Source organism: Cyprinus carpio, chromosome B12, assembly GCF_018340385.1.
Source record: "Cyprinus carpio isolate SPL01 chromosome B12, ASM1834038v1, whole genome shotgun sequence".
Lineage (NCBI taxonomy): Eukaryota > Metazoa > Chordata > Actinopteri > Cypriniformes > Cyprinidae > Cyprinus > Cyprinus carpio.
Genome location: NC_056608.1, coordinates 6,177,622 through 6,203,148, shown reverse-complemented (window position 1 = coordinate 6,203,148; position 25,527 = coordinate 6,177,622). Strand labels below are relative to the sequence as shown.

At 34.2% G+C, this 25,527-nt stretch overlaps 1 protein-coding gene across 1 annotated transcript in view; it reads right to left on the bottom strand.

Moving 5' to 3' along the window:
- LOC109088376 (AT-rich interactive domain-containing protein 5B-like) overlaps window positions 1-25,527 on the bottom strand; it is a 107,108-nt gene that overhangs the window by 33,100 nt on the left and 48,481 nt on the right. Inside the window, exon 5 of the mRNA XM_042735079.1 lies at window positions 2,307-2,428. Within this exon, the coding sequence (XP_042591013.1) occupies window positions 2,307-2,428 (122 nt within the window). The remainder of the gene's footprint in view (window positions 1-2,306; window positions 2,429-25,527) is intronic.

Below are 25,527 nucleotides of genomic sequence, written 5' to 3'. Positions count from 1 at the left end.
TCAGCAGTCTGCTGCTTAAGAAATATTTCTTATGATAATCAATGTTGAAAACCGTTGGGCTGCTTAATGTTTTTGTGGAAATAATTTTTTTCTTTTCTTTGATTCTTTGATGAATAAAAATGTACTGCTCAATTTAATACACCCTTGTACTCAAAAGAAGTACCTTTTTTTTTATTTAGATTTACGTATTTATTTACTAACCCTGAAGTTTTTGAACAGCCCTGAAAAAAGGTCCAAAATACATATCAAAATGATTTTCTTTTTCTTTTGTCCAAAAAACAGAAATCAAAACCTGCAAACCACCAGCCAAGAACCGCTGGTTTACATACTGATTGTTTTCAGTTCCGGAAAAAAATAAAATTATGTGCCGTAAAAATAGATGCTGTGCATTTCCTCAATACCACCGCAAGCTCTCAAACACTTAAAATAGCTTGTTCTGACCCAGGAGTGAGTGTCTGAGAACTGTTCTGGAGTCAGTTTTACAGTTTCAGGCCACACCGTGCTGTCACATGCTGCAGTCGTCGCTGGCCCACACACGTCTGTTTAGCCATCTGTTCCCGATAATCAAGAGCATTTATTTTCCAAAAGGAGTTATCAAGGCCAGTGGAATATGCGAACAAATACAAAAAAAAAAAAAAAATCAAAGAAAGAAGCGCTGAAGCATTAGGTTACATTGACATGAACTAAACAACCACTGGAAGCCGAATAAAATGCTTTTTGAAGTCTATGTGTGTGTATTCTCTATCATATGAGAGCAACTGCAAAACAAAAACCCTTTGTTTTTAATTAGAATACATTTTTTGTCGAGGCCAAATTATTCAACTTTTTGTTGCACGCCAAAGATTTACACCCCAGTGGTGTTCCATGGAGGATCATGACTCTCTACATTACAATCGAATTGCTAGGTAAAGATTCCCATCCTGAGTAAAGCAGCTGATGGCATTCCGAAAGAGCTTGAACCACATTAGATCACATCACAGTCAGGGCCAGTTTAGATCACAGCATGTTTTCAAGGTTCTCAACAAAGCTGGAGTGAATTAGCTGCTGTTTTGCTGAACAAATATTCATCCAGACGAGGAAGATCATAAAACACTGCCCTCATGCTGGCAGGAGAATGGACAGGAAATGACATGCAAGGGCAAAGGTTAATAAAATAACAAGAAGAAAAACTATTGAAGCCCATTAGTCAGACATGGGAAACCAAAGAAACAGTAACACTAAATGGGGGGGGGGGGGTTGGTTGCTTCAGATTGATGGACTGAAACTGAGGCTAAGCTGCTCATAACAAACAACTATAAAATAATTATGCACTGAAAGACGTGCAGAAAGGATGACCTGTATATCTGTGACCATGTCAGTACTGGACAATAATAATGTTTTGAAAAAAGCTGATAATATGGAGGCGTATTTACTTCAATAACTTATTTAAAATGTAAAACTATTCTTTTTACCTGTTCTTTAAATTTACTCTATTGTTTAACTATTCTTTTCTAAATTTATTATTGTTTTATTTTTGTTCTAAATTATCCAGCTTCTATAGCAGTGTATTTTTTTTATTAATTAATAAAAATATATTATTTAAATATTAAATAAATATTAAACATTTATAAATTAATTATATTAAAATTAATATAATATTAAATTAAAATATTTAAGAACTGTTTAATAAATGAACATCCATGTAAAATTAGGGTTTTCAAGCAGTTTTCAAAATAAATTTTAACCTGTACTATTATATTAATTTATTTTTCTTTTAAATTATACCTTTTATATATCAGGTTTATTATTTTATCAGCAGTCTATTAAGTTAATTATTTTATTAATTTCTACTTTTTTATTTAGTATGTAGTATAAGCATTACACAATAAATGTATTTTAAATCAATACACTTATTATAAATTAAAATATTTTTATTTACTGTAAAATTCATGTTAAACTTGCATTTTAGTGTGCTTTTATAGTTCTTTATATATATATATATATATATATATATATATATATATATATATATATACATATATATTTATTTATTTAATTCACAATAGTAATTATATATCAGCCATTGTATGCTGAAATGAGACATTTCTATGGTGTTTTCCACACAAACATTCCTGGAAACTGCAGTGCATGATGGTCAGAGAGTCTTCTCATGTTTTACTTCTTCTGCAAGTGGACCAGACCTTATGCTGACAGTCGAAAGCCTAGCTCTGGGACACCAGATTTCATTCATAATATGAACATAATTATCTTTATCATATAATTTGTACAGACCAAAATTTCAACATCTGTGTATTTCTACAGCCCACCTTGGCTAGAGACTTGCCCTCCACACCATTGGTCTCTCTGGCAGTACCGCCCTGCCCCTGCGAGTCTCGCCGCTGGGAGATGGAGAGCTTCTTCTTCCGGGGCCGGCCCTTCAGGTTGGGTGCTGTGGACAGCAGAAGAATAGTTAGAGCGGTAACTGACAGCCATATGCACCCACAGCCCATAAAGACCACTGACATCTGCTCACTGCACTATAGCACAAATAGGGAAACATGACAACAGATAAGCCAAGTTTGCGACCAACACACATAGACTACAGCCAGCATAGTTCCACCAACTGGCAGCTTGACAAGTGATCCCTGGAGCCATTCCAGTGACTTACATTGCTTTAAATTATATATCATCCTCCTTCATTCTGGATATTTTTACATTGAATGACACTCAGGACTTAATTATCCTGAGACAAGGTCAAAACGCTGTCTGCCACTGTTACAGACATTCTTGATCATCAGTTCAACATCATTTTCATCATTATATTGGCCTCTAAGCAAGAATGTAAGATAATACACATTGTAATGGTAAAACAATTAGCAGAATGACAGGATGTGTCAACAATTGGAAAACTCAAACAGAACCTGAAGGGCAAATGAATAAAATCAGTAATACATCGTCATCACGGCTCAAAATAACAGCACAACTGGAGGAGCAACTGGGTCAGCCTTAAAAAGTCGTTCATCCAAAAATAAAAATTCTGTCAGTATTTGCTCACACATGTTGTGTTAGATATTCCCTAATAGTCCAACTTTCTATTTCTATTTGACATGGCACAGCTTACGCCTATGAGGCATGTGCAACTTCACCACTTCTTTTTGAAAGCCGTATTTCTATAATTGTATTTTCTACGCTCTTAAAAATAAAGTTTTTTTTTTATTGGAATCTATGGTTCTTTGAAGAAACTTAAACATTCACAAACCCTCTCCACTGCACAAACATTTCTAAATAGAGGAAAAAGATCCTTCTAAATGTTCTTTAAACTGTTTGAGATCACATCTAAAAACTGAATGTCAGTATTTGCCTTCATATTTCATACATCTTGTTTGCAGTGAATATGCTTTACATTTACACCATGTTGACCAATGGTAGTGCACTTAGAATAGAGCGTTCTTTAACCAGATTTAATAGAGAATCTGGGAAAAAAGAATAGAGTTTTTAATAGAGAATGTTGCTTTTAGTAATCTTTTTGTAGTTAAACTTTGAAATTGACTAGTTTTACATTAAAAATTGCCAAAATCATCAAACATCATAAAAGAAGAAGAAGAAAGAAGAAGAAGAGGAGATTTAATTTTTGCTATATCGCCCAGCCATATTTCTGTGAAATATATTTACAATAGTTATTTTTGTTTAAGGTCATTACAATACCAAATTTTTCATATACAATTACAATTTTAGAATTCTTGATGACAATTTTGATATCACAGCAATAAATAGTATTAGTCTAACTAATATAAAAAATTCTCAAACTTACTCAAGACAGTTGGTAATAATGTAGGAACAACAAAACAGAAAAAAAAACTAATTAAAAGCAATCGAACAAAGACATCAAGACAAAATAAAGAGTGCTTTAAGTTTTGGTGTTTTGTGTTTTTGAATTAGGTATAGGTAATTATATTGAAATTGAATAAAGTAATCAAATCTAAAATAAAACACTGCATATTCCTCGCCATATTAATTAAAAATACCATAATTCCTATTAAAGCAGGGGTGTCAAACTCAATTCCTGGAGGTCCGGAGCCCTGCAGAGTTTTGTTCCAACCCTGCTTCAACACACATACCATGTAGCTTTTAAAATAAGCCTGAAAGACTTGATTAGTTGGATCAGGTGTGTTTAATTAGGGTTGAATCTAAAGCCCCTTTCACACTGCACGTTGGACCTGGAAAATTGCCGGAACATTGCCGGGTCGCCTTCTGTGTGAACGCAAACACGTCCCGGGATTGATTCCGGGATTTATCACGGGTTGGGGACCTAGTAACATTGCCGGTTCAGTCCCGGAATGAGCTGTGTGTGAACAAAAAACAGAACTAATGCCATAAAGGGTGTGTCGTAGTGATGACGAGTTATCTCGCGACCCTTTTAGCGTGTTTTGAAGGCAGATCAACGTTCGTGACAAAACAAATATGTGCAAACTGTAACGAAGCAGAGATCAGTTAGTTCCTCACTTTCCGCGCTGAAGCTAAGATCGTTCACCAGCTTAAGTGAAAGTTAACGTGCCTAGCATTTTCGACTTGTACATTACACGTCACACCCTGATATCACGTGTCTTCACGGGACCTTTACGGGTTGTGTACGCACGCACATATTCTGGGTAATCACTGGCAGTGTAAAAGGGGCAAAATCTAGCGACCCGGGAACAATTGCCGGGACACATTAACCTTGTATTTTCCAGAATCGCAGTGTGTAAGGGGCTCCGGCCCTCCAGGAATTGAGTTTTACACCCCTGTATTAAAGGGTTAGTTCACCCAAAAAGGAAAATTAGGCTGTTTTATACTTACCCCAAAAGCATCCTAGGTGTATATGGCTTTCATCTTTCAGACGAATCCAGTCGGAGTTATATTAAAAATTGTGTTTGATCTTTCAAGTTCTATCATTGCAGTCAGCGGGTGCTGCATTACTTCAGTCCAAAAGAAGTGAAATAAAAAGCACCCATCCATAAAAAAAAAAACCTGCTGTAGCGAATCTATGCATTTTTGTAAGAAAAATATCCACATTCAAAACGTAATAATCACTTGAATCTAGCTTGCGCTCACTATTGTAAACGGAAGCAATTCTGGGGGAATAACATATGAGTCCGGCTTTGCGCAATGCTGACCTCATACGTCATGCTCCCGAAACTGCTTCTGTGTACAACTGTTGGCGCAAGCTAAATTAAAGTGATTATTACGTTTTGAATATGGATATTTGTCATACAAAAAAGCATCGATTTGCTACAGGAGGCCTTTGTTCACCCCCTGGAGCTGTGTGAGACACTTTTTTTTAAGGATGGGCTCTTTTTATTTAACTTCTTTTGGACTGAAGCAATGCAGCACCCGCTGACTGCAATGATAGAACTTGAAAGATCAAAGACCATTTTTAATATAACTCCAACTGGATTCGTCTGAAAGACAAAAAAATATTATATATATTTATATATAAATGCCTCGGAGTAAAACGGTGCCTAATTTTCATTTTTGGGTGAACTAACCCTTTAAAGCTACCAAAGTGATTGAGTCAAGAGCAGTAACTAATGATTTTCATGTTTACTTTTGTGGTTTGATTAACATTAAAGAGACTTTAAAACCTAATGCATGGATCCAGTATACTGCATCAATGCAAATCAAACATAACTGACTGTAAATATGTGAATATAAATAAATAAGACAGTCATTATGATATCATTTGTATGTATTTGTCCAATTACGTGCATTTAAAAATGTGCACACAGAAAAGTGTCTGACAGACAGCATGTAATAACCTTATTAAGTTTCTTTTGTGACTTATCCTAAGCTACAAGTCTACTGATGTATCCGCCACTTCTGATGCCCACGCTACTGAGTGAACAGTCTTTCGGGGTCAGAGGAAAATCAAATGTTTCACATTTCTAGTTTCTAAAAGCCCATTGTGCACCTGATAAATGCCATTATAGCATCACCAGCATCAAGCTGGAAAACAACAAGCACAAGCGAGAGTTCAAACTCAACCCAGCGAGAAGCAAGCAGAGCTTTTGACACCAGGACAGGTGCTCTCGAGCACAGGTTCAGTCAGGTCAGCCGCCACTGCATTCCATGTGCGCTGATGATTAAATCATCGTCAAGGTTACGACAAGCCCAAGGCTGTGGCTACAACGCTACACTTGATCATCCAACAGACTGGCAGTCTGATCTGCTGTGGGAAAAGAAAAGAAAGCATTAACTAATCAACTGGAGAAGAGCTTCTTTTCTTTTCTTTTCTTTTTTTTTTTGGGTTCTTTTCTCAAGGTGCCGCCTTTTTTCATCAAATTTGGCGCATGCAGCAGCGGGGTCAGAGAAACGGCACATCAAATGAGTCCATTTGTTCATAAATAAACATTTATGTAAGAAGCCTTTTTGTCACCTTGGCAACAGGCAGGTTGTTTATTTGGCTGCTGTGGCCATGACAAACACATTTACGCAGGCATCCGTGGGCTCGGCAGAGGAAAGGCTTACGTTTATTGAGGAAACGAGGCTGCTTCTCTCTTAAATGTCACTTTTCCTTTGTTCCTTAGACTAATTCACTCAAATGGGATTCGTATTCACCGATTCTTCTTCCTTAAGCTTCCACCCCACATCACAATAATTTGAATTCTAGTCCTGTGAGTAATGTATTACTCATGATTGCCGGAGTACATTAGCTCCTTTACTTCATGCTTGTTATCCTGCATTGAGCTCTCCAATATGAGCACTCCAATCCCATTTTTAAGACTATTATAAAAAAACGAATAATATGTTTGGGTATTTATTATTGACTTATTGCACACATTAATGTACAAAGGTTTGGGGTCGGTGAGATTTTTTTGAACATTTTTGAAAGAAGTCTTTTATGCTCACTGAGGCTGCATTTTTTATTATTATTATTATTATTATTATTTTTACTAGAAATATTAGTTCACATTTTAAAAACATTTCTATTTTAATTTTAAAATGTTGTTTATTCCAGGTGACAAAGTTGAATTTTTCAGTGTCACATGATCCTTCAGAAATAATATGCTCTAATATGCTTATTTAGTATTCTATAGAAAATGCTGCCTCCCATTATTTGATCATCAAAAGTGAAATTTAAAAGGATGAAATTATAAAAATATAATTATTTTATTAGCTAGAGTGTAATATAATAATCTTAGGTCTGTTTAAGATCTTTTTATACTAATATCTAATAATTCAACAGGCCATTGTCAATGATCCCTTATATAAATATATGTATATATACAGATACATACAGTACAGACCAAAAGTTTGGAAACATTACTATTTTTAATGTTTTTGAAAGAAGTTTCTTCTGCTCATCAAGCCTGCATTTATTTGATCAAAAATACAGTAACTACAGTAATATTGGGAAATATTATTACAACTCAAAATAATGGTTTTATTTGATCAAAAATACAGTAACTACAGTAATATTGGGAAATATTATTAGCTGAATTTTTCAGCATCATTACTCCAGCCTTCAGTGTCACATGTAACATCCAGTCTATCACATGATCATTTAGAAATCATTCTAATATTCTGATTTATTATGAGTGTTGGAAACAGTTCTGCTGTCTAATATATTTGATGAATAAAAGGTTAAAAAAGAACTGCATTTATTCAAAAAAAAAAAGAAAAAAAAATCTAATAATATATATTCTAATAATATATTTTCTTTACTATCACTTTTTATCAATTTAACACATCCTTGCTGAATAAAAGTAGTGATTTTATTTAAAAAAAAGAAAGAAAAAAAATTACTGACCCCAAATTACTGACCAGTAGTGTATATTGTTATTACAAAATATTTATATTTTTAAAAACATAGCTTCTTTTTTTTTCTTTTTTTTTTTACTTTTTATTCATCAAAGTATCCTAAAAAAGTATCACGTTCTGAAAAAATATTAAGCAGCAGAACTCTTTCCAACTTTGATAATGAATCATCATATTAGAATGATTTCTAAAGGATCATGTGATAATGATCCTAAAAATTCAGCTTTGCATCACAGAAATAAATGATAATTTAAAGTATAATAAATTTAAAAACAATTATTTTAAATTGTAACAATATATCACAATTTTACATTTCTTTTCTGTATTTTTGATCAAATAAATGCAGGCTTGATGAGAAAAAGAAACTTCTTTCAAAAACATTAAAAATAGTAATGTTTCCAAACTTTTGGTCTGTACTGGACATGCACAGACACACACACACACACATACATTTAATATAAACTATTTAATATCAAATTATAAAGATAAAGATATCAACATAATATCAAAGTTAATATCAAATTATAATAATATAAATCATTAATATCAAGATATCATCAAATTATAAAGATAATAATTTAGTTAACACATAACATTTGTTTTTATTTTTTATTTTTTTGCCAAAATTATTGTTTAAATTTAAACATGGATGAAACTTTTGATTAAATATAATCTTAAATATAATGTTTTAATAATTTGATTATTATTATTATTACTATTATTATTATTTATGCTTCAAGAAGTACATTCTGCTGTGCAATAATATATTTTTTTTTTATTGTGTTTTTTTTTTTTTTTTTAAATCCATTACACAGAATTCCATGGACTTCCCCCCAAATCCGGATTCCATTTAAGCCTGCTGATGAGACATAACAACTGTGATCTGTCTCTCTCTCTCTCCCTTATTCTTGCACACAATATGGGGACTAGATTGCTCAATATATCAGCCAGGCTGAAGAATCTGCCAATATCTGGGAGATTGGGAGATAATCAGCTATTGTGAGATAACTGGTTGTTCAGTGTTCCTACTTAGCCAGACGAAGAATGTTAGAACTTATAATTAGAATTGACATACTGTAATATACATTGAATGTGTTTACATGAGTGCCATAATACTTAACCACTAATGGTGATCATACAGTTGTCACCGCATTGTAAACCAAAGCTCCAATTATCCAAAGGAATAGCTGACCCCTTCTTTATACGTCTTCTTTTCTTGTTTCCCCCTAAACTGACGTCTCCCATTGTCACAAACCTCAAAAGCTCATTACCGCAACTCAGTTGCTTTTGTTTCCAGTAATCTCTGTGCTTTCCCTCTGTGGATTTTAACAGGTCATTTGCCATGCTGCTGGGGGCTGAAGGGTGGCCAGAGCTTTGAAGCCGAGCAGGGCTTCTCTACCTTCTTCCAAAGTCATTACAGAGCACTATGGGGTCTCTCGCAGATTAAATATCTGCCTGTGCATTCCTGTGGTCGTGCTTTTTCCTTTGAGCAAATACGTTTGAAGCATATCTGCAGATTCTCCAGAGTTTTGGCCTGAAACATTTGCAATGGATGGAAGTTTCAGAGGAAGCCAACTTAAATGAACTGTATCTGAGGGCCTCATTCAAAGTCAGACCCACACCCGTCCACCCAAAACACACACACACATGATACAGTATGGGAAAAAATATTCGCCCTCACATTCCATGCCTCAAATCATTGTACAGTATGTTTACAACTACTACAAACTTGATTTGATTTGACATGATATTTTTAAGCATTTTTTACTTGATATTTAGAAGCCTCTGATTGAATGGGAAAATGTTGGAGTATGATATTGGTTATTATCATATTTTCCTGCTCACATGGTTACATCAACAGAAAAGTCGTTTCATAAATGGATAAACTTAATATGATTTGATTTAGAAAATTCATATTCCTGGGAAAGGTCTAAAAAGGGAAGCATTGTTTTCTTTGGTATAGTGTGCACTTATGAATCATAATAAATAAAACATTTGTAAAGACAGACATTTGTAAAGAAAGCAAATAGGGTCGGTTTTGATTTCATATTACCCTTTACAAAAGAAAATTATTATTTTACAGGTTTGAAGTGGCTTGTATTCGTTAGGGTCATTATAGTTAACTATAACCATAAAAAACATTATTTGAAATAAAATAAACATTATCTGAAATAAAATATTTTAAAAATAAATAAATGGCAATGTATCTCATTTTCATTTATTGTAACTTGTAGTACTAAAATAACTAAAGCTAAATAAAAATCAATAAAAACATAATTAATAGACACGCGACACACACAAAATAACTAATAACATGACAAAACCACACACAATTAGACCTTCTAAAAAAATTTAAATATTAATACAAACTACAATAGCCTGCCAATGCAGCAATTCATAAGAATGACTGAAATGATGTTGATTGAGTTTGACATGTCTGACTGCTGTGGAAGAGCTAGACTGTGCTAAAAGGTCACGCTCATCACATGACCTGTGTGTTCATGCACACGTCCACCTGATAAACTCTGCTGCTAGGAAACCCGCTGCTTTCATTCTGCAGGAAGACAGAAGGGCTGTATGCCAACCCCCGCCAGGCTAGTCCCGCCCATATTTTCATCATCATCCAGCTGCACTTCCATTCATAACATCCCGGCACACATCAGTGAGGTAAGTGGATTATATGAGCACATATATGACAGACACATTCATATCAATAATCCACAGACCAGAGCAACAAAACAGAAACTTTCTCTTGCCTCTCTCTCATGGCATGTTAACACATACATGTTCATGAATGTTCTTAAAGCATAGCATTCAATAATACATGGTATTTGGGACTCCCAAAAGTCCCAAAGCTGTCAATATAAAAGCTTCCAACACTTATCGATGCTGATAATTTAAAAATGGCAAATATCAGCCGATACATTGGTCTTGGCAATACATTGATCAACAACTAGTACGATTTTGTCTAAGTCAATTAAAATTAAAACACTAAAAACAAAAAATACATAATTAAATGCTATAAAAAAAGCAAAGGTAACCTAAATGTAAAAATGGACAATTAAATATACTGATATATTTTTAGTATATAGACCAATAATAAAAAAAAAACACCTTGGCCTATACTGACCAATAAGGGATATGGTACCGATATACTACTGGTCAAAGGTTTAGAATAATTAAGTTTAAATAAAAAAGTAAATAAATTACACACACATGCTTTATATATATATATTTCCAGCTTTGCATCACATGAATAAATTACATTTTAAAATACAAAGTAATTAAACAAATATAATAAAAAACAGCTGTTTTAAACTTTAATAATATTTCACGATATTGCTGTTTTTAGATTTTTTAATATTTGGTGATTTTAAGGCACTGCTTTCAAATACAAATATATATATATATATATATATATATATATATATATATATATATATATATATATATATATATAATAATTATTCCCAACTTTTGACTGGTAGTGTTTATTCTGCATGCCTAATCTCAATAGCAGATAGGTTGCGTTTTTTGGAAACCTGTTTGAAAATCATCATTTTTGTGATTTCCTTATGGTGGAACCAAGAAATTAGGCACTTTGGCTTTAAACTTTTCTCAACCTCACTGAAAATGAATGGCTTGTGATCGTGTTGTCACTGCAAACTGCTGAACACCCTTTATTCTTCCTCTCTCGTGGCCTGATTGAATTCCTCACTCTGTGATTTAATACAGCTCTATACAGCAGATGGTACTGTGAGGTGCAGAAGGAGCAAAACATACACAATGAATAAATGATATCGCCCTCGTTAAATAATGCTGCACTCCCGAATCCCCCACCAAAACGGCAACACTTCTATCTTTTAATCGCTGAGAGTGTTGAGCAGAAGTCTCTGAATCAGCATCAGTGCGACTTCTCTAAGGTTTTTTACAGTGCAAACAGATTGGACCAAACAATGAGTCAATGTCACTGCACGTCCCCTCACGGGGGGGAACTGTGGTGTGAGCGTGTAGATGACGCACACACCAAGGTCAGATGCTAATTCAAGAGGGAGCAAGTGGTAGAGTCACAGCACATCGCTAAAAGCTGCGGTACACACACACACATACACACACACACACACATGCTCGCATATGCCGGAGGACGCACTGGCGCTACATACGGCGCGTTTGTTATTTATTTATCTATCCGGCTGTTGTGCTGAAGTGTGTGGTGTTATGTCATGTGTGGTTGTGGGAGAATGCTGCATCAGCTTGATCCCTCCTAACACACTCCAGCTGGCCTTATTCATCTCACAGACCTGAGAACTTCTTTATGTCTTGGGAAGAGAATTTAAATGGTGTTTGCCTATGCAAAAGTCACTGTTACTTTGATAGGCTGTTGCTAGGTGGTTGCTAAAGGGTCTTGGGTAGCTGCTTATTGGTAAAAAAAAAACAAAACAAAAAAAAAACAAAAAAAAAAATCCACATCCTATGATATTTTATAACACTCCCTTTATGTATGCCTTGGGTCCTTCTGTTAATGATTAAGAAAGATTTTCTGTGCATTTTTATGGTTCCACGGGTGAGAATAGACTTGGATACATTAGAAAAGCAGAAAGTCCCAATACTGAATAAGGTATTGACATATAGTACAATGCCTTTTAATAAAGTTAGTTCATATGGTAATGGTGATATTTGTGATGAAATCACAAGTTTTTAGTCAAGATACAAAAGGTTGTATTGTTTTTGTACATCAGTTTTGAAACCATTAATAAATAAACAATAAAACCAGTCTGATTTACTCAAAACCATTTAGTGCCACAAGATATTTTAGTCACAAAACAATATAACCATAATGATAAAATACAAGACTAATCAAACTTGATCCAGCTCATAGCAGAGGCAGAAGCAGCTTCTACTCTTCTGCTCTCAATATGCTAATCTGCTGCCTCAGCTTCTGTTATGAACTTCTGAATAGCTGCCATTTGATCTGTCTAAAAATAATCCAAAGTCATTTTGTTTCTCTCTCTCTTACATTTTCTGCACACATTTCTGTCAATCCATTCTGACAAACTGTTTTTTTTTTTTTTTTGGTGGCATAATGAAACAATAAAATCTCTTGTGAACACAGACTGTAATATTAAAAAAGATCAGATGTAAGAATAATCGGCAGCACTGGAGATTTGCTCTGAATTATTTATATGCATAGAGGAATCATCACATTGACAGCCAGTTGCCCTCTAGTGTTACTGTGAGGAATTACTCACACCAGCACACACGCACGCACGCACACACACACACACACACACACACACACACACACACACACACACACACACACACACACACACACACACACACACACGAGAGAGAGCGCAAAATACAAACAATCAATACAGTCAATCTAGCTTTAGAATCACTTTAACCCTTCCTGCCATGACATCATACTAGCTAATGTAATAACTTAATGGATACACCCCCAGTATCTTTCCTTAAAAGGATAAGAGGAAACATGGATTTACTACAGATATTATTAATTAAATATCAAACTATAGGATGTAGACGGTATGTGATCTATCTATCTATCTATACAAATAATATATAATTGTGTGTGTGTGTACATACAATTTTATATATAAAATTGTAATGTAATGTAATATAATTAAAATTAAAATGAACATACCTAAATTAAATTTAGCAAATGTAAACATTACATAAATAATAATAATAATACCGTTCTGAGTAATCCAAATATAAAATATCGTAACGCCAATAATAATAAATAAATAATAACAAACAAATAATAAAATATTATACTCTCTCTCTCTCTCTCTATTAAACATATCCATGAAAGCTTTTTAACGAACACTCCTGAAAATAAATTTGACGGTGGAGAGTGAAGTGTGTGTGTGTGTGTGTGTGTGTGTGTGTGTGTCTCTTTTAGGGGCAAGTGGGTGGGGGAGAGGGTTTAATAAAATAAGTACCCCTTTGCACTTACTAAGATGAGCACCCTGGGTCACTGTCACCCCAACCTGCTCACATCTGACTGCCCTGTGTACAAAAATATAAAAAGCTGAGACTACAGCCTATTCAAGTGTCCATTAATCTAGCCAGCGTCCGTCAGCAGGACAGCACTCCTCCAGAGCTGCTGGGACGGCTGCTCACGTGGGTGGGGGTGTTCAGTCTTGGCTCAAGCCGCTGGGCCAGCAAGTGTGGAACGGGACACTACGAGAGGGATTTATAGACATCCAAATTAACAGTCGCTGCTGAACAACAGATGTGTCGTCATCCGATCCGGCCCCTCAGTGTTTACTCAGTGTGTCTTCCCTGTGCTGGATTTCATCCTCATTTAGACATGCCACGGTCCGGGCCATGAGGAGGTTATGACTGAGACTGGATCCACTCACACTGGCGCAGGAATGTGTAATAACCATCATGCCAATTTCTCGTAAATCTCATTTATTTTCCTAACTCTCTCGCTCTGCCCTGCTCCCCCCCATTGAAGACGCTAATATGCCCTGTGGTTTGACCGAGAACTGGCCATCTGTGTTGACATTTAATGTATTGGATAGTTAGCACTTTACGTTGCAGTGGATTTTAATGCGGTCTGGGAATAAATTCAAGCGGGGTGAGCGATAGAGCTCAAGAATAGATCTGTGCGGTCTAGAAATTGCTATTAAATGAATTGCTGCTCATCTGCATATCACTGTATATATTATGTATAAATAGTATGGAAATATTATTTCTAATAAATTTCTAAATTTTAAAATGCAAATAAAATATATACAATTTAAAAAAAGCAAACACGCTTGTATATATATAATGAAAAGCATAAATAAAAATAATGTATATATATATATATATATATATATATATATATATATATATATATATGTGTGTGTGTGTGTGTGTGTACATATACATATTCAAATACTATATTTTCATTATATCCTTTCCTATTATTTTGGTTAATCAGAATATATATCAAAAATTCATATGTAATGCCCTGTAATGTATGGCATAAACCTGAAAAAAGGTAATATTATTTTTCACAGATAGATTGTGAGCTACAACAATGCAATAATCTATGTGAGAAAAGATGACAAAAAGCACACCATCCTGTGGCAAATTCATCAAACTAAATTGCATGATATCCATGTGGAGGGCAGAGAGCACAGTGCAAATTTGCATCAGAATTGCTGACGCAACTGCATTACCGCCAGAACACCGCAAGTGCGGCCCAACTGACAGATGCATCCTGGGGGACAAAATAAAAGGCCAGCATGTGCCGCAGACAGTTCTCTTAAGCTGGAAGCTTGTGTGTTTAACCTAATGTTAGTGTGTGTGTGTGTGTGTCTGAGAGAGAGACAAAGAGACGGGCAAGATCTGTCCACTTATGTAAGCATGAAAGACCTGGGCATCCCTGCTAGCTCTTCATCTTGTGTGTGTGTTGACTGTGGGTTAGTTGAGGTGGTCCTGAGGTGGGGGTGCAGCAGGTTACAGATGGCACTTCATATGTTCTTTCATATTCTTGTGCACTGCAGTCCAGACGCATGAGTGCTATGATACAGCATCTGCCAGATGCTAAATATTCCCTGCTATATATAAGATCAGCAGCATCTTGGCATGGATGGATTCATTTGTTAGCAGTGAGAGATGAAATATTTAAATAGAATTAATAATTATTTTAATCTGGTCAATTTGTCATTTACGTTTTGCCTACATATTTGATTTTTAGAATAAAGTGTGTTTTCCTGGTGTTACTAATTACTAGTAGGACCAACTTAAAATGTAGGAAATAATTCCCAAAAAACTTATATATATATAAAACAAACAGACAGACAGATGTTACTACACTAATAATAATGCAAAATTTATTTTAAAAATATTTTTTATTTTTACAACCTTAATATGACGTGTCACAATGCAAATATAATAGCAATAATAATATCAATCAACTACTACTACTACTAAAATAATTAAAATAATAATAATAATATAGTAGTGAGAATATTTTACTTTAATCTAAATATTATAAATAATTATAATTATATTATAAATAACTAAAAAAAACAATAATGACAAAAGTAGCATAGTGTAGTACAGTGTAAAGACAGATAACATTTTTACATAAATTCAAATATTATAAAATGTAAATATACCAATAACAACAACAACAACGATAATAATACAGTAGTGACATATTTTAACATTTGATTTAAAATTAAAATAATTAAAATAATTAAAATATAAAATGTAAATATAAAATATAATATAAATATAAAATGTCTCAATTTAAATATAATAACAATAATATCAATCTACTACTATTACTACCAGTAATAATACTACTACTAATAATAACAACAGTAGTGAGAATTATAAAAATATTTATATTAATCTAAATATTATAAATAATTACAATTATATTATAACTACTACTACTACTACTACTAATACAAAAGTTACTTTTTTTTACAATAATCTAAATATTATAAAATGTTAATGTAAATATAATAATATTCAATATAATATACTACTACTACTACTACTACTAATAATAATAATAATATCAATAATATAGTAGTGAGAATGTCTAACATTAATCTAAATATTACAAAATATCAATTAATAATAATAATAATAGTAGTAATAGTAGTTAGAATATCTTTAAGAGTACATTGATCTAAATATAAAATCACAATGTAAAAAAATACTACTAATACTACTACAAATAAACTAGTGTAGTGTAGTACAGTGTAAAGACAGACAGACAGAGAGTTAGATTAACAGACACATATAAAGTAGTGTAGTTTGGTTAACAGAGTGTAAAGACAGAAGGAAGGAGGGTTGGTATAGATAGCTGGTTTAACTGTAGGAGTTTGTTCATTTCTGCTGATATAATGTGAATTCCACGGTGGCTGTTATTTCCAGGCAGACGGGCAGCATATAAAGGATCTTCTGCCTGCCTCAGAAACGTTGATTTCCTCTGAATATAATTACACAGCACAGCGTGTGCTTTCTGTCACAGTCAACACAAAAGGAGGTTATTTCATAAGCTCTCATTGTGTTTCCAGCACTAATGATTTTCATTAGCGCAGAAGTAAGGGTAAATGTCTATGAAATGCTTTGGCTCGGTCTGAAACGTGCACGTGATGTTCAGCTCTGACCTTTATTTTAAAATAAACAGTTCTGTTTGCATAAAATGCATGGATTAATCCTTAACTCTAAACCTATTAAGAACTTCAAAGGCTGAATGCTGAAGATGGAGGGAGACCTTTAATGGGAAGGAGAAGTTGTTATCTGCGTGTACGATTGAAGAACTCTGGCCCAAAGCCAAGCGCTAATCATCATTATACATCCGACCACAACCTCACCATGACAACCGTGATACCGACAGAGCATGTATATTTGCCAGAAACTTAAGGCAACTTTGAAGTCGGCGCCCCCTGCGATAGATGAGCCGTTTGAATTGGCTCGGTGGAATCGATTCAATTTCTGACACATGGAATATTACAGCCTCATTTAGGAATTAGCAGTGCCAGTCTGCAGCTGCTTTCAGATGATCATTTTTGAAATCAAGAGATAACTTACGGACATCTGTTCTCCTTCAAGGTTTGCCTTGTACTCAAAGAAATCCATTTCAATCCATTTCTCTTTTAAGTGTTTTTTTTTTTTTTATCCTAACTGATATGCTTATCAAAGACAGAAGCAGGTTCACATTTTCAGGTTTCTAACACCTGTATATCATGATAGAAAGTCCATACATTTTGTAAAAAAAATTAAAAATAGGTTCTGAAACTTAAAAATATAGGAAACTATCAATAAATTGATGAAAAAATCTTAATTAAAACTAATCATCAAACTCTCATATGAGTATAACATGTTTTATATAATGTGATGTTTGCTGTTTTTGCAACTTTGTTACACTGATTTGAGCATTCTAATTTTCAAGCGTTAAATGTTAAATAAAATGCATCACCACAACAGAATAGCTATTTAGCCAAAATAACCTGCCATTCTGTAAAAAAATATAGTTAAAAAATAAAATAAAAAATAAAAATAAAAATAAAACCATTAAAATAAAAAAGTTTCTTGAAATAAATATTTTTGAGATTATAGAATTTTCAAATTGAATATAAAACATTTATAAACATGTATAAATTTATTAATATTTCAACTATTTGTCAAAGCAGCATTTTTTATTTTCACTTGATATATTAAAATTTGTAGATTTATTAATGTTTTAAGTATTTGTAATTGGTATATATTTTTATTTAAAAACAAAACAAAACAAAAAAACGGATGGAAAGGGAAAATGGAAAATAAAAAATTAAAATTGATTCAAATTATTAATAAAAAATGTAATAGCATCTTGATGATGCTAAAATATAAATATAATGATATAAATTATAACAAGTAGTAATTGATGAACATCCCAAAAATTAAAAATACAGTCAACATATCAGTTTGGGTTCCAAAAAAAAAGAAAAAGAAAAAATAAATACGATTAAGTCAAAATTATGTCAATTCCTGCATTTCACTATGTTACAATCAAGCCATATTACAGGTTTTTTTTTCAGTGTGATAAAGAGTGTGATAAAGATGAAAACTAAACCTAAAAATAAAAACGTTGGTTTTTAGAATTAATTGAGTATCATTTCAATTTATGTTCAATTTATGTTTGATTATGTTATTGTATGACAAACTGCATGATATAATATAAACTGAGACATCAAGGTACATCCTAACCATGGAAAAAGCCACGCAGTTGCTGTTCCCACCAAAACCGCAAAAATATCACCCAATACATCATCAAAACAAACATAATATAGCAAACTAAATGAATTATCAATGATCAGCTTTTGGGCTGCCATGAAAGCAGAGCACTGTGCTAGGCAAATTCAGGGCTGCGTGGCATCCAGGCTGTCCCGCTGCCTCCACTAGGGGATCCAGTCCGGCTCGGCAAACGGCACAGATGGACACATGCCCGCATATGACATGCCAGATCTGCTCTGCAGGGAATCTGATAACGAGAGAGCAGCTCCAAGCTCCTCATCTGCTAAACAATGCTCAGGTCCTTAGCTCCTCCCTCTCTCTGCCAGTGTTCACAGTGAGCTCATTTGAATATCACTGTCAAAATCTGAATCAGCAACTTCCTCGCTCTTGGCAGGACGGGTCTACCGAGTTAACCTGCAGAGGCCCTGTAGGCTGGGCGGGCCCTGTGGGACCAGAGCCCAAAGCCGCTCCGCCTGACAACTACCGTTTGTCTTTTAGGCAAACCTTAGCCCAGGAATGGATCCGCTCCATTGGCCAATGCTGGTATTTGCATAATTTTGTATTCATTTCCATATTTATATAAATAATACATTTCTAATGTCACTCAGAGAATAATAAGCAGGACATCGGGTCAATGCTTGACTTCCTCTATAAGATATTTCTTTGTTTTAAAGGGAAATTAATTATGGTCAGTGAAGAGGAATTATTAATAGTGAGCACTTAAAGGAACAGTTCTCCCAAAAATAAAATCTTCATTCAGTGCTGCTATATGGGTCACCCGACTTAAGTGCCAAATTTGTAAAAATTCAGTCTTAGCATTTATGTTATTTTTATACCATTTTGATGAAAAAATTTGAATGAATGACAAAGTAATTTTGGGTAAACATTAAGTAGAAGTACTACATTTTCTTTTCACCTTAAACGCATAACAATACCATTTTTCCACATTTTTAAATACATTTTAAATATATTTTTAAAGGTAAAATATATATATTTTTCAGGATATAATTTAACAAATATCATTCATAAATACAATTATTAATTCATAAACATTTCCTGTTATTATACATTCATAAATAATTCCTGTTATTATTATTATTATTTTATTTTTTTTACCAAAATACATAACTGTATACATTTTGAAAAAACTTTCAATATATTTTTCAAGGAAAACAGATATACACACACACACACACACACACACACACACACACACACACACACACACACACAATTTCTTCTCCACTTTCTTCATTTTACTTTGGTTTCGAAATTAAAACATGATCATTATAGAATGACATACTGTATGTACATATTGCATTTAATGTATTTTTGAATAAGTGATAAAGCAAGACAAGGAAATTAGTCCAAAATGTCCATAATGAGCATAAGAAAGAAAATAATAAACACCCAAAATAGAGAACAGGAAGGTAAGTAAATTATGCTAATTTTTGAGTGAACTATAGCTTTAAGAAGCGAAATAAAAGAAGTGATTATGCAGAAACGGTAAGACTATATCTTTCATTAATCTTAACAATGAGGGGGAAAGTTCCAGGAAGTAGTAATTAAACAACTCAAAGAACTATTGTTTGCTGTCAGCTCAATGACTCCAGAGAAGAAAATGTTCTCGCAACAAAACAAGCTGCAAAGTGGGTAGTAACCTTTACGATATTAAAACAGTTCATCAGAATGCACATTTTCTAATCTACACTTAAACATAGCCGCCATGAAAGAGTATGCATGATTAATATAATAGCATCAATAGACCTTTAGCAACCTGCGGTACGGTTTATATGCTCTGAGGGTCACAAACTCATGGCAAAACAATCTATAACAATAGCGCATTGTAAACTAGCAGTACAGTTCACTCTGCACGGCTTCATAGTTTGCAGTTCTCACAATACACAGACTGTCTTCTGGAAATCAGCAGAAATTGAGAGGAAATTCTAAATGGTTAAAGCATTTAACGACAGTAGGATGAGTGAGAGAGACCATTGGCATTCAGAACATGCTATAATGTAGTTATAATATACTTCCATACCATTAAAGCTCTACAAAATGTGCTCTAGCAGAACCTTCATGAACTGATTGAATAAGACTATGTTACAAGTCTTGACACTGACCTTAAAAAAAATATTGGTGAGGTTGTTGAGGCAAAGCAGCAAGTGCAACTGTTCTATAATAGAGATTATTTACTCATCTACCTTGAGTAGAGAAATAAAAATCTTTAATATTTTCAATAGACAAACCGATTTTAAGACAGATCTACCATGAGCTCTGAGATTACTACCATACTGAGATTTCTGTTTCTTTTTTTAAATTAATGATTTATAGAGTGCATTACCGCTGCCCACTTTTTCAGCAGCCTTGATTCTGAATGTATTTCTTTCCATAGGGATTTTCATTGAAGTGTTATAAGCCATGAACCCAACCAACCATCTACAGGGTGAATCAGAACATTGAAAATTTAACAAAAGCAAAGAAGTACAAGACTAGGTACAAGACTGTGTAATTAACAGCTTAAATGAGGGAAAGAACTACAATCCCATGAAGCACTGCAAATTAAATCAGAATAGAAACTCTGGGGAAATATAAAACCATTGACTAAATGTAAATGTAATATAAATGTAATCCTGCAGAGATATCCACCAATCAGAGAAGTCGCTCACATCCAGTGGCCACACCTGTGAAGCAGTGCAAATTACATACTTGTGTCGATCTCTTTACACTCTTAAACTACATATTTGAATATTTTGCAACAAACAAGTTATTTTTAGTTATAGTCATAAATCTATGGAAGCCCGTTTCCGCCACTAAATAAAAAATTTAAGGTAATTGCGACTTTTTTTTTCTCAGAATTGTGTGATATTAACTTGCAATTCTGACTTTTTTATTTATAACTTGCAATTGTGATAAAAAAGTAAAAATTGCGAGATATGAACTCGCAATTGTGAAAAAAAAGAAAGTCAGAATTCCAAGATATAAACTTGCAATTCCAACAAAAAAACTCAGAATTGCGACTTTATATCTTGCAGTTCTTACTTTATTTATCAGAATTGCGATTTATAAAGTCAGAATTGCATGATATAAACTTGCAATTACGAGTTATAAACACAATTCTGACTTTTTTTCTTGGAATTGCGAGTTTATATCTTGCAATTTTGACTATTTTTCTTTTTTTTTTATAATTGATAGTTATTATTTTGATATGTGAAATTACAATTGCAAAAAAAACTCAGAGCTCTGACTTTATTTCTCAGAATTGCAAGATTTGTGGTATAAATTCTTAGTTGCGAGGTTGTGAGATAAACTCTTATTTGAGAGGTGTAAGGTTTGTATTATTAGTTTTTTTTATTTAAATTGTTTTTTTTTTTATTCAGTGGCGGAAACGGGCTTCCATACAAATCAATGCTATATATATATATATATATATATATATATATATATATATATACATATATATATATTATATATTGTACCATCATTTTGATTTTTCATGGCCACTTGCAATGCTTCGTAGGATAAGCAGTAGCTTTATATTTCTCTGAAATGTCCTTTTCTGCCTAAAATTCAAGCTGGCAGAGTTTCATATTGAAGCTGGTTGGTTTGATTCCTGAACCAAGACTGCTGAAGAAGCGTGGACACAATGTTGTGCTGTATTGCTACCCAGCTGAATAATGAATCGCTACAAGCCAGTGCTGCTAAATGAAATTATCCTTAGGGGAAAAATGGAAGGAGCATATGGACTTTCCCTCTGTTACAGCGAATAAAAGCAGGCAGCCACTTGTAAACACATTCATTTTTACACTCATCTTCATCTTGTTGTTGTTAGCGGTTGAGTCTCAGTGCCATCATGAACAGCTAAGTGTTTTAACAATAGCCCTTTGTGTTTTGTCCAATAATTTCTCTATAATACTGAACAGCTTGAACCAAAACTCAGTTAGCAGTCTACAAAGGCAGCTACCTCTAAGGTAGCATCCTAAAGTAAACTGAATCCTATAAGTGACTGATTTGGAACACTTTACAAAGGCAGAACTACATAAATAGCATGTCTCACAAAGTAGCTGGAGAGCTAACACTGTGATTTTTTAATAGTGTTGCAGGTATGATGCATTTTTAAAGGCCAAAATCAAGAAACAAGATAGTATTTTAGCAATTCCGTTTCCATCGTACTGAGGTCGATGGTTTTTTTGAAGGGATTTTTGGTTAAATGCCTGACATAAGGTCTGTAATTATCACAAACCTAAGATATTTCATGTTTTATCCTGCAACATATAATATATAAGCAATACCCCCTTGTGATTTTTAAAGCTTTTACTTGTCTTCAAAAAGGTGGTTGCTAACAAGTGGCTAAATGTGACTACAGAGGTTGTTGGAGATATTAAACGTCACCACATCGAACAGGTAAAATCATCTACTCACTAGTCCACTTTCACATCCTCACTAGCTATGTTTCCATCACCTTGTTTGTATGTACATTTTGAAGTATTGCATCAGAAACAATGAAACGCCAAATTTCAAATAAAAATCCCTTAATTCGCAAAAAAGTTTTTACGCTTGCTTGAGGTGGTTTTTGACTTGTGCGAAAAAGGGTTAATGCAAATTGCGTATGTCAAATAAATTCCTCCTCGCGCATTAAAAAAAGTAATGTAACTTTGCACTATGCGATAGCAAAACCTGACTATCCAGCAGACCAATCTCCTTTCAGCATCTGAAGTGTTATGGTCCTTATAACAACACCTCTCTTCCCAGTCTGGCATAAATGGCTCGAATAGTTCCTGTATTAAATGAAGGCCCACCTTCTGAAATATGAAATGTGCTGTGATTGGTTAGCTAGGCCAGTGTGTGTTGTGATTGGCAGCACTTGGCGCCTGGTCGGAAAATGTCATGCCCCTTACCATAGCCGCCTGCTGTGAGCTTCAGTGTAAATATTGTGTGAAAATCAAATCAATTTGAGCGCGATTTAAACCCAGATAATTGTAACCACTCTAAGTTCATCTGCCTTGGGAAAGCTAGCGTGTCTCTGACATAGTGATAACACTCGTTGCCTTCTCTAGTGCAGCTCAACCAGATCTCATCCCATTCGTCGGTATTTGTGATCCCGGAGAATATACATTGTAGTCCAAACAAGTTGTTCGTTGTAGTCAGGGTGCGATTTGTGTAAAAAACAGAGAGGCGGATGCTTTTGAAAATTTTTATGAAATGTTTTTAATACGACGGAAATTGTATTTAGTGGAATCTCAGTTTAATAAAAACATTGTAAGCCTACGTTAGGCCTATTAATTGCAATGATTTAATGTCCACGGTTATTCAAACAACAAATTACATAGGGAAAGTGAGCAAAGAACACAACGGAGCTTTTTGAAACTCCGAATCAGTTAAGGTTAAACCATTGCGTCGCAAAATGATTCACTGTTTCGAAGCGCTCCAATCGGATCGCGTACCGTGAATCATTTGATTCAGATCGGGACGTCAGAGCATGTATCGCAAATCATTTGATTCAGATCGGGACGTCAGAGCGGGTTTGCATGATGTTTTTATCCCCACCGGGGATAAAAGTTATTCAGCAGAGGCAGGGATGCATAGACCAGAGGGGGGGAAATCCCCCTCATCCCCCCCGGCAAATCGCACCCTGGTTGTAGTGATTTCTGTTAAATAAAATATCTCCTTTTGAAATGGACTTTGAACTTTGTAACTTTGCAGATTTTTTTAATGCTCAAACAGCAACATTACAGACTAACTAAAGTTGAAAAAGTGAAAAAGCATAATAGGACCCCTTTAATGGTGGTGACGTTTAGGTCATGTGACCATGGTGTAGTTCGTTTATAGCCTACATTTCACTTTTAACTTTTGATGAATGCATTCCGGCTTTAAAGTCATTCAAACATTGTGTCCATTTGTGAAGATCGTCATGATCAAAAATGTGTAAGAATCAAAACTTTTCTTAGTCACAGAACTCATATTCTGCAATAATTCAAAAGCCAATGGTAAAATCGAATCGAAGGTAACCAGGATAAAGCTAACTTCCGGGCTGGCCTACAAACATATGCCAAACAAACACATTAATTATGATATTATTATAATAACACCCACATTTAGAAAAAAAGAAAATGTAATCAGATTTAGAATATGTAAGTCGGCCAGAGAAAAATGAGGAAAGAATCCAGATCAAACACAAACCGGCCCCTCATATCAACACCATCCAATTTAGGCCACTGGCTGTTTTTTTATTATTTTTTCTACCACAAGAGCTTTTTGTGTTGTAATTATTCCTCACATGCTTCCCAATGACCTTGTTGAAACAGCATGTTCACCCCTCACGTTTACATCCTTGGAATGATGTATGATTTGCCTAGCGATTCTGTGCTCCAAATGGCAGGGGAGGCGCAATGCGCTAACTAATTGTTTAAGCATAGCAGAGGGCTATTAAAGAAGCTCTACACAATGGTACTCCATTATTTCTGCATGAATGCTACTGCGCTATGCAAACCCAACCGGGGCCCAAGCCTTTTGCTCTGACAATGTTAACGCTCCTCTCTGTATCTAATACTATCAAATAAACATTAATAAATATTATCAAATAAACAGAAACCTCTCTGAGAACAAACACAGCGGTTATTATCTTGTTTATTTGTAACAAAACCCCCTTTTTTAATTTCCCAAGTAGCCAGAACCACTCAGCGTAATGACAGTTAATTACAGTGAAATACAATGCGGGGCAAATTTGTCCCCTGGGTCATTGATATGTCAGCGTAGTATGCAAAGCAAAATGCGTTTGCGCCCTAAAGCCCTGGGGGGTGGGGGGTGGAGGTGGTAGAGACGAAGAGCTCTGACAAGCATTTCTCCCCTCAAAGTTTAAAAACAGCTGAAACACCCCATGGCTAGGTTATTGTTCCCTCACATAACTCAAGAGCTATAGATAAGGTGCATACAGATGTGACAAAAGGTAGCTTTGCTTATGTGCAGCATTGTTTATTTGCAAATCACCTCAGG